The sequence below is a fragment of the Phoca vitulina genome, unplaced genomic scaffold (assembly GCF_004348235.1).
Source record: "Phoca vitulina isolate PV1807 unplaced genomic scaffold, GSC_HSeal_1.0 scaffold66, whole genome shotgun sequence".
Taxonomy (NCBI): domain Eukaryota; kingdom Metazoa; phylum Chordata; class Mammalia; order Carnivora; family Phocidae; genus Phoca; species Phoca vitulina.
The window spans coordinates 7,549,997-7,565,886 of NW_022589769.1; the positions used below are offsets into that span (position 1 = coordinate 7,549,997).

Consider the following 15,890-nt stretch of genomic DNA (forward strand, 5'->3'; position numbering starts at 1 on the left):
GCTGGTGTAAAATGCCCATGTGAGGAGTGCCTGTGGTGCACGCATTTGGTCAGCTCGAGGACCCAGAGATCAGGGTGGCTGGACCACAGCGACTCTGGGGAGAACAGAGCCATGGTGCTCACGAGCGGGGGCACAGACACGGGTAAACCCGGCCCAGAGTGCCGTGGTGAGTGAGGAAGGTGGCCTAGGCTGAGTGAACAAGGACTTGAATTTGGGTTGTGGTGGGAACAGACGGGACCCCTTGCGGGGGTGGGGTGGGATGCATGGGATTGAGGTCGGAGTGTGGGGAGGGGTCCCAGGTGACGCTGGGGTTTGAGATCGGGAGACGGGAGGGTGGTGCGTTTACCAGAATGGAGGCATCTGGAGGGGAGGAGGCAGGATGGGAACAAGGGTAGGGGGGCTGCCCTCTCAATTTTGACTCTGTGATTTTTAACTGGGCGGGGGGGGGGGGTAAGCCTATAGATCTTTTTTATTCAGTTATTTGACACATATCCACGGGTTGGGAGTTTAAAAACGCAGACAGAGTCCGAGAACAGCATAGTGGTGTGGGAGCAGCACGAGGTCTGGCTGGCCTACGGGGTGGTCTGGCTGGCCTACGGGGCTCCGGCGTGGGCGGCTGAGCCGGGCGGTGGCATGCACGAGCAGCGGCGTGAGTGAATAAGGAAGGCTTTTGCACTCAGGCACGTGTGAACCTTCTTCCTGTTCTTCATCTTCCAGCCCGTGTTCCACGTCATGGGATTCTCTGTCACCGGGAGGGTCTTGAATGGGCCCGAAGGAGAAGGTGTTCCAGAGGCAGTAGTCACTCTGAATAACCAGATCAAAGGTGGGCAGCCGCATTGGCCCCCGGAAACTGTTTCCAATGCTCGTTTTTGATCACGGAGAGAAATGGAAAGGAAACAGTCTTAATGATTCTGTGAAAATATGCCAGTTTTTTGTCTCAAGCATTCTTGTGTCAATGGAGGGGATGTACGGTTGTGTTTGGCTCATCTTTCGTTGGCATCTTTTTGTTTTATAGTCAAAACAAAAGCCGATGGCTCCTTCCGCCTGGAGAACATCACGACTGGGACGTACACCATCCACGCTCAGAAAGAACACCTCTACTTTGAGACTGTCACCATCAAAATTGCACCGAACACGCCTCAGCTGGCTGACATCATTGCAACAGGGTGAGGTCCTCGTGTCCGGGTGTGGAAGTGCCAGTGTGGACGCTGGAGGACAAAATTACCTTCGATCTGACTGTCTTTCTGCTAAGGATCCACATCGGGCTTTAGACGCCTGTGAGAAATTCAGGCTGGCCCCCTGAGAAAGATTAGTGCTAAGTCTTACCAACGGAAGGTACTTACACGTGGCTGCTTAGGGAGTGTGGTCTTGCTTCCAAGGTAACATGGGTCTGAGTTAGAGGAGGACTGCTGTCTGACTTCACATCTGTAAGACCTTGCACGGCTTAACTCTTGAGGACTTTGGAAGATAGTACAGGTGCCTGAGAGAGAGTTTGTTGTAAGGTGCTTCCAGTTCTTGTGGCAGCTCTTCTGGCTTTGCTGTACATACTGTGAGGACGTGAGGGCACATCCGGTGGTTGAATCTGGGTGGTTTTATCCTACGGGGATACCGCGTGGTGTAGAGGACCCGGGCCTCGGCATCGGATCTTGGATCCTTCTCTCAGCTGCGTGTTAAGTCACCTCTAGCATGGGGGTGACGCCGTCTCTCTCTGAGACGGCGCTGGATGCTCACTGAACTCTAACTTGAACGGGGCAGGGCGGGGCCTCCCTGGGGAGAGGCGGCATGAGCAAAGGCATGCGGTCCAGAGCCCCACAGCGTCTGTGGATGGAGCATACGACTTGGTGTCGCGGGGCAGGCCAGGGAGCGTGACGGGGCTGGAGGGGCAGGGCTCAGAGGACCTCGTCCCACCCCATTGGAAGAATGGGGCTTTCTCCCCCGGGGGTCAGGGGGCCAGCGATCGATTTGAACATGGAGGTGACATGGTTAGATTTTTTTTTGTTTGCAGCGAGGCTCCCTGGCAGCCGTGGTGGGGGATGAACTCCGAAGGGGATAAGACTGGGGTACAGGGGGCGTGAAAACAGACTTGATGAGGGCTCTCCTGGTAGAGAAATCAGGGGTGGGTTGGAGAAGTATTTAGGGGTTTCCAGTTTGAGGAGCAACATGGCTGTGGCGCTGGGCGATGGGCAGGGAGAGGAGCCCGCTGGGTGCCCAGGGTTCAGCAGGACCACTGGGTGGCGCTCTTCGACAGATGCCCGGACAGACTGTGACTCGGGGAGACGGGGCCAGGTGGCAGCCAGAACCTTAGATGTGTTAGAGCAGGCAGAATTAGAACAGCAGGCTGGCGTTTGAGGGGTGGCCTCAGGAGGATCCAGGCAGCGGGTTTAAGGTATGAGGGCGTGCCTGATGGTCAGGGAGGCCCAGGAGCTGAGCTCCATTGGCTTGGTTACTGAGGAGGCGTTGGTGACATTTTCTGTAGACAGGTGGGGGTCAAGGTCAGGGATTCTGTGACGGCTGGGTGATTAGGAAGTACATCACCGGTGGAACCTGGTACTTTGTCTCTGTCGCGATAGAGCTCAGAAAATCATTTTGGATTCACACCCTGCCTCCTTTTCCTTCGTAAACGTTTTTGAGCAACTGCTCTGGGTGAGGCGCTGTGACAAAGACTGGGGTGTAGCAGTGAATCCAACTAGCGTGATAGAGACGGGGCTTTTGTCTTCCTGGGGAGACAGACTCGAGCTGAGTAACTTGGGATGATAAGTTCCAGTACATGTGCAGGAAAGAGGGCCGGGGCCCTGGGAGGACCTTCACTGGGTCACTGAGCCAAAGGGACTCACAGTTAGCTAAGTGAGGCACTTCCCAGGCAGCAGGAACAGCATGTTCTGAGGCCGTCAGGGGAGGGCGAGAGAAGTAGATGGATTTGACAGATAATGTGGGGAGGGAGTCAGCAGGCCTTGTGCTGTGGGGGTCCCAGATTTCTTATTTGAATAACTGTGTACATGGAGGAGGTGCTATTCACGGAGATGGGGAAATGTATTTGTATTTATTTTTTTCCTTAAAGCGGAATATTTGGGTCAATGAAAGAAAAACGATACTTGTTGAGCATCTTTGGGAAAATTCATCTCCCTTTTGGGCCAACATAACACATTTGCCTTTTAATTCATTCATATTTCTTTCTTAAAAAAAAAATCCCCATTTATTTGAGAAGGAAATGCTTTGACTTCTGTCCAAATGGTTATGAGAATAATCTCGCAATACACCAGAATTAGGAATTTCCATCCATAAATGTATTAAACCCCGATGGAGGAATTTGTTGACACAAATCACTTTTTAAGGGATTCAGCATAACAAAACACTGTCCTGCCGGCTTTTTAGTTTAGTTTTTTTAAACTAAAACCAATATACATTCGAGGTTTGGGGTAGCTGGACACTTCTCTTTGAGAATATGAGCTAAAACAGGCCGGATGGTTAAAATATTAGAGAAGCAGAGAGGTTCAGCTTGGGACAAATAAGGTGACATTCCCTGTGATACGTATACAAATCAAGAGAGAATATGAAAGGTTCTTAAGGATAACTCATCACTATTCCCTTTCTGTCCTTTTACTCTGAAAGTGCCCAGAAAGGGGGAAGTGAGAACCAAAATGTGTGCCTTCAAATCTAGATCAGAGGCCTGCACACTTTCTCTGTAGAGGGCTTGAGAATAAATATTGTAGGCTTCCCACTGGCCATACGGCCCCTGTGACAAAACCCGGCACAGCCAAGTCATAAATGGATGGGCACGGCTGTGTTCCCATTAATCTTTATTTAGAACCCTGAGATGAGAATTTCATATGGTTTTTATGTGTCAGGATATTATTAATCTTTGATTTTCTGTCCCTCTTAACCCTTGAGAAGTATGGAATTAGGGGTGCCTGGGTGGCTCATTCGGTTGAGCATCCGACTCTTGATTTCGGCCTAGGTCGTGATCTCAGGGGCATGAGATCGAGCCTTGCATCAGTCTCATCACTGAGCAGGGAGTCTGCTTAAGATTCTCTCTCTCCCTCTGCCAACCTGCCTCTTTCCAAAAAAAAAAAAAAAAAGGTGGAAGTAAAAGTAGGAATAGCATTCCTAGCTCACAGTCCATACAGAAACAGGTGGCTGGCTGGCCTGGGCATGTGGGCCCTCGTTCCTTGCCCCCTGCTCAGGATTCTGAGCTCATGGTGGCAGGCTAGTCACTTCGCTCTAAAGAGATGACTGGCTTGTCCTCATTCTCAGATTTCACACACACAGTCTCCCACCCCTTTTTATTTGCAGCAGGGTGGGTGTTCCAGCGTTGAGAGTACCCCCTAATTATCCCACATCAAAGCCTCCTTTCCTTATCATCTTTCTGTCACAAGGAACAACTGATTTTTATCCAGAATGATTCTTTAAGATTGGAAAATACAACCTTTCGTCAGCTGAGGATGCAGTGACGGCCTCCAGCCGTGGTGCCTTATTACACTTTAACAAGTCCGGAGCTCAGAAGTGAAGAACATCACTTGAGGCTGACGGTCTCTGTTGCCCTTTCCCAGCTTGGGCATGCACCTCTCACGTGCTGCTCTGTGTGCCCTTTGGAACAGCGTGCACACTGCTCATCGAGAGTCTCCGACCCGAGTCATTACCTGAATGGGGCCTCTCAGTCTAGGTCGCTTCTGTGGCTCCTCGCTCGTAAGGAGTTCAGTTTTGGCTTTGTAATTATTTTAAACTTAATTACCTTTTCTGTTCCCGTCTTCCTGATTGCTTTTATCCACGAATTACATATAATCACAGGCGAGGAAGGTGTCTTTGATGCCCCTGCCCCGTTCCGCCTGGGCAATGCCACGGGTTTTTAGGCTGCTTAAAGGCTTCTGCTGCACCATCAACGATCCAATTTACCTGAAGCATTTTTATCATCGACAGATTTTTCTGAAAATTGCTTCCGCAACTGGGGCATTGCGGATGTCACCCGGAACACACAAACCACCCCGCCATGGGCCTCCGCTGTGCCTTGTCCCTTATACAGAGAGAGGTTCAATCTTCCTTCCAAAGGTTGCTTTTTGAAGCTGGAGTCATTTGGGTTGCTTTTCGACCTCTTCATCAGGGTTAAACTAGTCCTGGGACCGGGGCAGGAAGAGGGATGCGTTGTTTGGGTTGGTAAGTGCCTTTCCTGTGGTAATTGAGTTCTCATGCTGGAATGAATGGGCCCCTCGTTGCAGGTTCAGTGTCTGTGGCCAGATATCAATCATTCGCTTCCCTGACACCGTCAAGCAGATGAGTAAATACAAAGTTGTCCTGTCATCTCAAGACAAGGACAAGTCTTTGGTCACCGTGGAGACGGATGCTCATGGATCATTTTGTTTTAAAGCAAAACCAGGGACCTACAAAGTCCAGGTATGATGAGTTTTGTTCTATTTAAGATATTTGAAAAAAGAGGCAATGATTTTTTAAAGGGTTATTATTAGCCAGATTGGGGTGACGGAGCATTTCTACTCCCAGTTTCTTATTTTGAGGTCTTTAGATTCCTGCATGTCACTGTAGAGCAGACGGGCACCCAGTTTGGAAATGATACACAGGCCTCTTTTTTTCCCAGGCCCGATGTTTATTAGGAGTTTGCTCCAGGCTGCCAATCACACCTGCACCTTCTCAGGCTTCTGGCTACTATAGACTATCCATAAGTCCCCAAATTAACCCTTTATTAATGGCAAGCCCACAGTGCATGGCTTTCGGCGCCCGAGGCCAGGGTAGAGCTGGTGGTTCTCCACCTCGCCCTGAATTGAAGATGGCTGGTCCGGCACCATCTGACTTCTCCACTGAGGCAGGCGGAGAAGCTGGGGGGACCCTGTACCTGTGGTCTCACTGTGAGGGTGAAGGCCTGAGCACAGGTGGGGGTGGCAGGCAAGAGAGGAGAGAGAGCCAGAGGTCAGCCCACTGTGCCTCAGTGATGGCCCTGCCCACAGGGAAGACTGTGACTTGGGAGCTCAGGCCCCCACATGTCCAGTCAGCTGCTCTTCCTCCCTGACAAAGGGCAGGTGAGGGGACAGAGAGGGCTGGGAAGGGCCCCCCCGAGACTGTGCTCTCCTCTAGAGCAGGTGGGATCCCCCCGTGAGGAGATGGGGTGCGAGGAGATTGGTTTCCCTGCTTCCACCCAACAGTGCGGTGTGTGAGCTCATAGCTCTTTACCAGGCAGCCAGCTCTTGTGAAGTTGGCCACGCTGACAAGCCTTTGGAAGCCCTTTCAAAGTATAAGGGACTTTTCCAAGGAAGGGCAACTTTGGGGTGTAATCTTTACTAGGGAGGACATAGGTGATCTCTGTCCTCTTCCCCAGTCCCTCTTAGCCTAAGAAAGGACACAGAAGAAAAAGAAGAAGAAAGTGGCCTGAGTCAGCCAGGGGGGACATCCACATAGCGTTGACAGGTTCATAGCTTACGTCGTGAGTGACCTCAGCCAGGAGAAGTTTCTGGGGCTTAGTGTGGTTTCCACCCAGGGTACAGGTGACCGATGACAGCCATGTGCCTCTGTGGGGTTATGCCAGATAGACTTTCATGGGCTTTGTGGCAGGGCTGAAGGCTAGTTCGAGAAACACGTTTTCTTCCCATGGCCTGTTTGAGGATTTGTTGTGATTATAAAACTAGGCCTAGAAGTGAACCTCTGTCCTTCAAATATTTAGCCTTGGGCCTGGGTGAATGTTCTGGTGCCCTGTAGGCAGGGGGAGCCACGGCCTTGACGCAGATACTGACGTCCTGTGTGTCCCTGCCCTGCAGGTGATGGTTCCTGAGGCGGAGACCAGAGCGGGGCTGACCTTGAAGCCGCAGATGTTCCCCCTTGCTGTGACCGATAGGCCTGTGATGGACGTGGCCTTTGTGCAGTTCTTGGCATCAGTTTCTGGGAAAGTCTCTTGTTTGGGTAAGGTGTCAGGTGAAAGCGAAAATAGATAGTTTCTTGGAAGTGGGATTTTGGTGAGCTTTTCCCTGTCAGGTGGCGTTCAAGGTGAATGCCAAAACCGCGCCTGGAAGTGGTTTTCAAATCCGTATTGCGTACGGTTCTTTCTGAGTAAGCGCCACATGGCAAGTCACTAGAAATGTTTCCTTTGCAGTATTTTTTTCTTTTTAAGATTTTATTTATTTATTTGCCAGAGAGAGCAAGAGAGCACAGCAGGGGGAGCAGCAGGCAGAGGGAGAGGGAGAAGCAGACTCCCTGCTGAGCAGAGAGCCTTATGTGGGGCTCGATCCCAGGACCCTGGGATCATGACTTGAGCTGAAGGCAGACACTTAACCAATTGAGCCACCCAGGTGTCCCTCCCTTGCAGTATTTTTGCTTTGGCTCCTAAAAGAACAATAGGTGGCTTTTTTCCCAGCTCGGTCACTTTCCAGCTGTGAGACAGTAAGCTCAGCCTCAGTTTTCTCTTCTGTAGAATGGGAATACTACGGCTCTCAGAAGGTCTTAGTGAGGCTTTAACACGGTCAGGTCAGGCAGCGTGCCTGTCCTCTTTCTCTCTTTTTCTCTGGCTTCTGGTGCTCCATAAATACTTTCCTTCCCCCGTTTCACCTTCCATCTGACTTAGCAGGCACTCTGAAATACTGTTTTCCCTCTCCTGTCTTCTGTGCTCGCACGGGGCTGTGCAACAGATGATGGGGTGGCTTTCACCATCGGTGGCTCCGTTGTCTGGCACTGATGACCTGCACAGGGGAGGCGTCTTAGGGCCGAGCAGATGCATGTTGGCTGGAAAGGAAGCCTGCTGTCACTGCCCTTCGGGACATAAGCGGTGGAAAGCAGCACCCTGGGGTGGAGGGTTCGAGGCTGGGCTGTGGCTGGCGAGGGCAGCCATCCGAGGCCCTCCTGTCTCCGCTCTGCAGACACCTGCGGCGACCTGCTGGTGACGCTGCAGTCCGTGAGCCGCCAGGGCGAGAAGCGGAGCCTCCAGCTCTCCGGCAAGGTCAACTCAATGACGTTCACCTTTGACAACGTGCTCCCTGGAAAATACAAAAGTAAGACCCAAAGGCGGCATCTCGCGGCTCTCACGTACTTCCTGTCTTTCAGAACTTTCCCAAACCCAGCTCTCGAATTGCACCGCACCTGCATACCTTTTACTCGTCTTCCTTGCCCCTTGACCTTGAACGTGCATTATTTAGCAGTGGGGGATAATGGAGGAATGGCTGTTCCTGCCCCTCACTGCCACGTTGTCAGGACAACCCACGCGCGTCTGCTGTTTGGGGAGGGTGCCCTCATTCGTGCCATTTTATGTCTAAGTGCCCGAATAGAGAGCATGAAATGGCACTGACGTGTCCTCCCCCTTAGTAGCTGTGTGATGTCCCTGAGACTCCGTTTCGTCTTCTCAAATAGGAGTGTTACGGCCTCTCTGGAGAGTGCAAAACCAAATGAAATGCAGTGTGTACAGCGTCTGGAAGCAGTAGGTGCTGGCCAGTGTTGCTTCCCTTTTCCCTGCTCTTCTCGAAGCCACCCGTTGGCTGTATTTCTGCTTTTTCAAAGCTCAGTTTAGAGCCTCTTGGCAGTGAATAGCTTATAAAGTAGGCTGTTTTATCTGGGAAGTTATATTTTCTGTTCTATCAGGTGTTGGCAAACGATGGCAGGGGGCCCAACTGCCTGTGTTTATAAATAAAGTTTTATTCACACACAGCCACACCCATTTGCTTATGTATTATCGACAGCTGCTTATGTGCTATGAAGGCAGAGTTGAATATTGCACAACCTGCAGACTTGGAAATATTTACTCTCTGGCCTTTTACAGGAAAAGTTTGCTGCCCCTTAAATATCTTACTTGTGAGCGTGCTGTTGAGACGCCATCGAATTTCTTTCTTGCTGATGTTAATGAGCATGGGTTTCATTTTTCTCTTTAGTATTTACTTGTCCTGAGCGTTACCAGTTACGTGTGTGTGTGCGTGCGCATATATGCGCATACACGTTAAAAATAATTAAGTCCTTGTAATTTTTACTCAGGGAGGTGATGTGCTCTGTGCCCATGTGTGTCTGTAATTGTGGCTTTTCCAGTAAGCATCATGCATGAAGATTGGTGCTGGAAAAACAAGAGTCTGGAGGTGGAGGTTCTGGAGGACGACGTGTCAACGATTGAGTTTAGGCAGACGGGCTACATGCTGCGATGTTCCCTTTCTCACGCAATCACTCTGGTATGCCTGCCTCGTGTGGGTTCTCTTATTTGGAAAGCGGGAAGGTGCTAGCATGCCAAGAAGATTTTAACTATCGTTAAGTCAAATATCCTTTTCTGCCCTCCACTCATCCCCCGATTCAGGAAAGCACAGGGAGCTTTTTAAAACCGCTTAGTGGAAAGATGCCTTTGGGAGATTTTCTTGTCCTGGCCCCGCATGAAATTCTAACTTTGATGAGTGACTTGGGACAGCTGTCGTGTGGAGCACATTGGTTTTTTGTAGCCCTGGAATCATAATTTCCACTTCTTGGGGTTGTAGTGAAGCTTAAGGAAACCTCTTCTGTACTTGGTTTCCCCGGTGAACACTGCTATTATTATTAATAGGTGCCACCGAGTCACTTTCTCTGGTATATTTATTCCGGGGCAGAGGACAGAGCGGCTCGGATCTTACTGTCTTGTCGATGGAATCTCCCTGACAGGCAGTGTGCCCCTTGGGTTTCAGGAAAGAGAACAGGTGTGTGGGCCCGTCTCGGTCCATTCATGAGTTTTGTAGAACTTTTTGGCTTCTGGTGATGGCAGATGTCATTGTCAGGTTCCGGTGGAGAAACTGAGGCAAGCGGCAGTTAAGCCACCGCTCATGTTAGACCCTTGGAGGGCTGGCAGCCTGTTTCCAGTGCCAGTCGACTGCCCTAACTGCTTCATGACAAATACTGCACAAGCCATGTGGTTCCAGGAGATGGGTTAGTTGGTACCCAGTTGAGAGTAAGTGGTAGACATTTAGGAGATTGTTCCTTTCCTTCAGCTGTTCAGCGGGTTTCTGTTTCCCTTCGGACGAGATCCCCATTCCAGAACAGTGGCCAGCAAGGCCCTCTCCTCCCCCCCAGCCTTCTACCGCTCTCTCCACCTTGCTGCCTGGGCCCCGGCACACCAGCCTTCTCTTCACCTCCACACCAGGCTCGTTCCCTCCTCTGGGCCTTCGCACATGCGCTTCCCTCAGTCATCTTTCCCGGCGGTGCGTGTGCTTGGTTTTCTCTCATCATTCAGGCTGCAGCCCCAATGTTGTCTACTCAGGAGAGGTCCTGCCCTGAGCCCGGCCAGCCGAGATGCTCCTGCCGCGCTCCCACTCTGTCCTGCCTCCTTGGCTGTTCAGCCCACTGCGCTGTTACTTTTTAGCTAAAATCTCATTTCTTTGTTGACCACATTGATTTTCTGTCTTTCCATATTAGAACGTAAGCCCCTTGAGTGCAGGAGCCACATCAGCCACCAGGGCCCAGCCCTGGGTCTGTCATAGCAGGTGCTCAATAAATATTAGTTGATTGAATGAAAAAGAGCATGTTTTTGTGGGAAGTTTTTGAAGGTTTTTAATTTTCCTGTGGCACCCAACTGCTCAAATGATTAATGGGTAAAACACATGACTGGTTCAGAAACAGAAATATTATTAATCATCTTGGTGTCTCCGTCTCCCCTAGTAAGTCATTGTATTGGCTTTGGTTCCTTAGGAATTTTATCAGGATGGAAATGGACCTGAGAACGTGGGGATTTATAACCTCTCCAAAGGAGTCAACCGATTCTGCCTGTCCAAGCCTGGTGAGTCTGAAAGGATTGATGGGCTCTGAGTTAGAGAATGGAAAGGCACCGAGGATTGTGGTAAAGGCCTTTTTTTCCTCCCTGGATTCTCTTTGCGTCAGGCTATCAATTTCGGTTGTGGTTAGCGTACGCTGGTTTTTCTGTCTCTTTCCGCTGGAGGGAGTGGTGTTTCGACCCAGAGAATTAGAGCCGGGGCGGGGCGGGGTGGCTGGAGAGCGTTCCTGGTCTCCGGGTTTGAGTTGGGTAGAGACGGCTGGGCCCATTCCCCTTGAAAAATACTATACCACGGGCCAGTGACCTCTCCTTAAAAGTGATCTTCTGAAGATAAAAATTGGACCATCTGCCCCCTTGCTTAAAATCCTTCAGTGGCTTCTCTCCCCTTAGAACAACTTTGTTGAGGTGCAGTTTGCAGACCATAAAATTCACCCATTTACAACATACAGGGATTTTTAGTAAACCTACACAATTTATGCGACCATAACCATAATCTGGTTTAGAGCATTTTCATCCCCCTGGTGATATTCTTCATGCATGTTTACAGTGAATCTCTGCTCCCAGCCCCAGGCAGCCACTAATCTATTTTCTGTCTCTATGGATTGGCCTTTTTTGGACATTTCATATACGTGAAATCCTACTATAGTGGTATTTTGTCTGTCTCCTTTAGCACATTTTTGAAGTTTCTCATAACGTTTTGAAGTTCATGTTGGGGTAGGTATTAGTGGTCTGTTCCTTGTCGTTACTGAATACGCTCATGTGGATAGATAGTATTTTGTGTGTCCACTTACCGGTTGATGGACATTTCCCGGTTTTTGGCTCTTACAAATAATGTTGCTGTGAACGTTTGCATCCAAGTCTGTGTGTGGACATCTGTTTTCATTTCTTTTGGGTTAGATACCCAGGAATGGAGCTGCTGGGTCATAGGGTAAATTTATGTGTCATTTTTTAAGAAACTGCCCAACAGTTTTCTGAAGGGGCCGTGTGTGCCCGTGGGTGTCCCCACCAGCAGCGCACAAGGGTTCCCGTTCCTCACAACATCCGTTACAGTCTTTTTGATTTTAGCCGTCCCGGTGGGCGTAAAGTGGCAACTCACGGTGGTTTTATTTTGCATTTTCTTGGTGAATAATTCAGTGACTTCTCTTGGTTCTCGAGATAGAATACACGCTCTTCCCCACCGTGTAGCTGTTCCCGGCATGATAACTGGCCTGTAGTGGGTGCTGGTGCTCTGTCAACATTTGTAGGATGAAAGAACAAAGTGAACGGAGAAGCCCAAGTCTTTTGCCTGCCAGTAGTTGCATAAGGGCTTCCTCGGTGGGCTGAAAACAGCAGAGATAGTTAGAACTCATTTCAGGTTTTTGTAGGAAGCATGGCCTAAAGGTGGGTTAGTGACCGTTTGGGGGAATAAATCATTAGGCTTCACTCCTTCCTGAAACTGACTGTATTCCTCCAGCAAACGACTTAGGCGCCTAATCATTACCCTACGTAGGCTTGTGGCATAAAAGTGTCCTCTGCAATCGTTCCATAAATTTCGGGGCCTTCCTCTGCTCCGTGCTCCGTTTTAGGAATATTTCTAGGAAGGAGGTCAGGCTGTGGTTATCTTTTGGATCTTTAATAGAATCTGTTTAGTGGAAAATTCTCGATCTCATTTGTGGTAGAAATGTACTTCCTGTTCTTCGTGTGCACGTCCCTGTTAGCTTGATCTGTGCAGATGAAACTAGTGTGAGTTGTTCAGTTACGGAAAATGAAATCCTGAGCTTGTGAGGGGCCATGAGATGGAGCGGGTTGTTGGGAAGAAGCTGCCATAGGCAGCGGAGAAGGCATCTTGGGTTCCATTATTGCGCATCTGCTGTGTGTGTGTCCGAGTGAGAGGCGCTGCCGGTAGATTTTCAGGGCTGGAGGTGCTCAGTGTGGTAGAAACCCTCCTCTGAAAATGACTTCTGATTTCCTGGCCGCAGGTGTGTACAAGGTGACCCCTCGCTCCTGCCACCGGTTTGAGCAAGCGTTCTACACCTATGACACGTAAGCTGGGTGTTCACCGCCCCGTGGCGTGTGTGAGCCTCCTCTGGAGTAGAGGGCGCACACCTCTTCTTCAGTTATTTCTGATAAACAAAGGAAAGTTCTTTTCTGGAAGAGGTAAAGTTAGGTATAAAAAAGAATTTCCATGTAAGGATTTTAAGACACTTGGATACATTATTATTATTATTAGAAAGAGAGTGAGAGCGTGAGTGGAGGGTGGGGAGGGGCAGTGGGAGAGAGAGAGAATCCTAAGCAGACTCCATGCCCAGCGCGGAGCCCGACACGGGGCTCGATCTCACGACCCTGAGCTGAAATCAAGAGTTGGGCACTTAACCGACTGAGCCACCCAGGCACCCCAGCACTTGGATAAATTACTGAGGAAATGGAGCTGGGATCTTTCCCCAGAATTCTGTAACCCAAGATGGAAGTCTGAGGTTTTCAAGTGGTGTAAATATCATTTTGGTTAAATCTTCCAGCCCTCAGTGGTGGGAGTTTCTCAAACTCCAGCCTCCCATTTTTACATTTTTTACACACGCTTGAGGGTTTCACCAGGAATTGGAGGTGTCAAGTTTTGGAGCGGAAAATTAGTTGATTCTTTAAAACACTGATAGGTACGTCAGGAGTTAGCTCACCCCAAACTTAGAGCAGTTTCGTGTAGTATATTTCAGGGTCAGAACGGTTGCCCATAAAGGGTGTGTTTGTGATCCTTTAAGAACAACTAGGGGATGTTGCTGGTGTTTTTTTTCCCACTTTAATTTATAGGTCGTCACCTAGTATCTTGACGTTGACAGCCATTCGCCACCATGTCCTTGGAACTATCACCACTGACAAAATGATGGATGTCACTGTTACGATCAAGTAAGGCTCGTGCTCCGCGGTGATCTGAGCACGGCGCGGGGCGAGGGTGGTGGTGGACGAGGCTGGGGGACTTCTCTAACAGATACTCTGGAAATTATTTTTGATTTCTTATCTCTAGGTATGTATACAAACGGCCTTCCCTCTTACATGACATAGCCGTAAATTCACCACAGCCTTGGTCCTCTCCTTTTATGATTCCGGAATTAACTACGGATTGAGGGAGAGCCTTCTGACAGCTCGTTTCTGTGCCTTACATTTTTGTTTGAACCTTTTACACTCCCTGCCTTGGCTAAAGGCGGAAAAAAAAAAATCTCTGCCTTGTTCACTGTATTTCAGGTGTTTTAGCGAATTCAGAAAAATTGCCTATTTTTCTCGAGACCTTTTCTTGAAGGCTGGGCAAGTAGAGATGGCACCTGATCTACGCAGGGTCGTGAGGGAGAAAGTATATGAAAGGCAGTCCCTCACTGAGGGTCAGGTTCATGCGAATGTCCCCTTTGAGAGGAATTTTTACAGTGTGGTGAGGTGCATCTGACACCCTAATTTTCTCGGGAAATGAAAGAATTTTGGCCACATGAACATCTTTCTGAGAGAGAGTGGAAACCTTGAGTAACTTTTCCTCCTCTTACCTTAAGTGACCTTCTCAGCTGTGTCTCCATCTTTCTGTCCACTGCCTTTTCAACTCATCCACCTGTGCCGAAAATGTTTGTGGAGAGTCTTTAGTGTTCAGGGCCAGCCTCTGCCTTCGTGGGACTTCGAATCTCACAGGGGACATGGACACTCATCTGGGTGTTGCACACGGAACTGTGAGGTCGCACCTACGATGAGGGCTTTGTATTGGCCCCCGTGAGGGTTGGGGGGGGCCTGCAAGGGAGGCAGGCCGGTAGCACCAGCCTGTGTTAAGGGTCTTTGCTTTGTCACATGGACACTATGACGTGTTTTAAGTAGAGAGATGACTTTTTGCTTCAGAAAGCTCCCCCTCGCTGCTGAGTGAGCAGGTACAAGAAGCCTACAGGTGGACATTCCTTGATGTCACTGTGACGATCAAGTAAGGAGCTGATGGGGGTTCAGCCAGACGGTAGGAGTTGATGGGGGTTCAGCCAGATGGTTGGTAGTGGGCTGGGGAGCCTTGGGTGGCTGGGAGGGTTGTTGAGCAGATGGAATTGACAGGATGTGGCAACACACTGACCAGTGGGGTCAGGTGGGACGAGTGTCGGGGACAGCCCTTGACTTCTCACTGAGGAGAGTGGGTTGAAGGGGTACCCCATTCCCCAGGGTAGCCAGGTGTCTAGGAGATGGACGTGGGAGTGTTTCTTGCGGGCCCGGGACTATGTCTGGTACTGGAACAATGCCTTTTACTGTTCTGCTTGGAACATAGCAGTTACTGGTGGGACTAAAAAGTCATATTCTTACCAGTCGTGACCCCGTATTACCTTATTTTCAGTCTTTATTGAATTCATTTTTGTAGCCTCAGAGGGGCTTTTGTTTTGTTTGCTTATGGTGGGGATTGTATGAGACGCATGTTCCAGCTGGACATGGCTGCCTGGATCCCTCCCGGGGATCTCGTGCTCACCGGATCCCACACTGGACTCCTGGTTGTTGGCCTCTCCAGCCATCTTTCTAGATGGTCCTTGACTCTTCTCCTGCATCCCATACCCAACCAGTCCATGCGCAGATTTTTGGCTTTACAGTTGAAATATGCTTGCCATCTTGTCCCTTCTCAGCACTTCCCCTCCATACTCTGGTCTGAGCCACTGTCTCTTGCCTGGATCATTGCCACAGCCATCCTGCCTGGCCTCCCTGTTTGGGTTCTTGCTTCATGACAGTTTGTTTTCCATGCGGAAGGCAGAGTTCATCCTTTTGAAGTAGAGATCATGTCATGCCTTTGCCTGCAACTCCCGTGGCTCTCCATCCCACTCCGAGTGAAATCCAGGGTCCACACCAAGGCTTGCAAAGCCCTAGTCTAACACCTGCTGCCCGGTGACCCTGTGACCCATCTCATTCTTCTCTGGGTCCCTCTGCCCAGGCCACCTCAGTCTTCTGGCTCTCTCCCCAGGGGAGCTCCCGCCCAGGCTCCAAGGCCTTTGAACTTGCTGTTTCCTTGCCTGCCATACTCCTCTGCCAGGGAGCCCAGTAAAGAACAGCACCCCCACCATCCCAGCACTCTTTCCTTCCACGCTGCTTTATTTTTCTCTGTTGTACTTACCTGACCTCATTTTCTGTTAATCGTCTGCCTCTTCCCACTGGAATGTGGATTCCACCTGGTTTGGGAATGCCATCTGTCCAGCTTACCTTTTCTCCAGCAGAGTGTTCTCAGGGT

General features: G+C 50.0%; 1 protein-coding gene across 1 annotated transcript in view; it reads left to right on the plus strand.

The window, feature by feature from the left end:
- The window catches only part of LOC116624370 (nodal modulator 1), a 53,679-nt gene that overhangs the window by 15,933 nt on the left and 21,856 nt on the right, over nucleotides 1–15,890 (plus strand). The window contains exons 10-18 of the mRNA XM_032392199.1: nucleotides 718–823; nucleotides 1,016–1,166; nucleotides 5,211–5,385; nucleotides 6,756–6,897; nucleotides 7,848–7,979; nucleotides 9,001–9,137; nucleotides 10,615–10,702; nucleotides 12,655–12,718; nucleotides 13,478–13,573. Of these exons, the coding sequence (XP_032248090.1) occupies nucleotides 718–823; nucleotides 1,016–1,166; nucleotides 5,211–5,385; nucleotides 6,756–6,897; nucleotides 7,848–7,979; nucleotides 9,001–9,137; nucleotides 10,615–10,702; nucleotides 12,655–12,718; nucleotides 13,478–13,573 (1,091 nt within the window). The remainder of the gene's footprint in view (nucleotides 1–717; nucleotides 824–1,015; nucleotides 1,167–5,210; nucleotides 5,386–6,755; nucleotides 6,898–7,847; nucleotides 7,980–9,000; nucleotides 9,138–10,614; nucleotides 10,703–12,654; nucleotides 12,719–13,477; nucleotides 13,574–15,890) is intronic.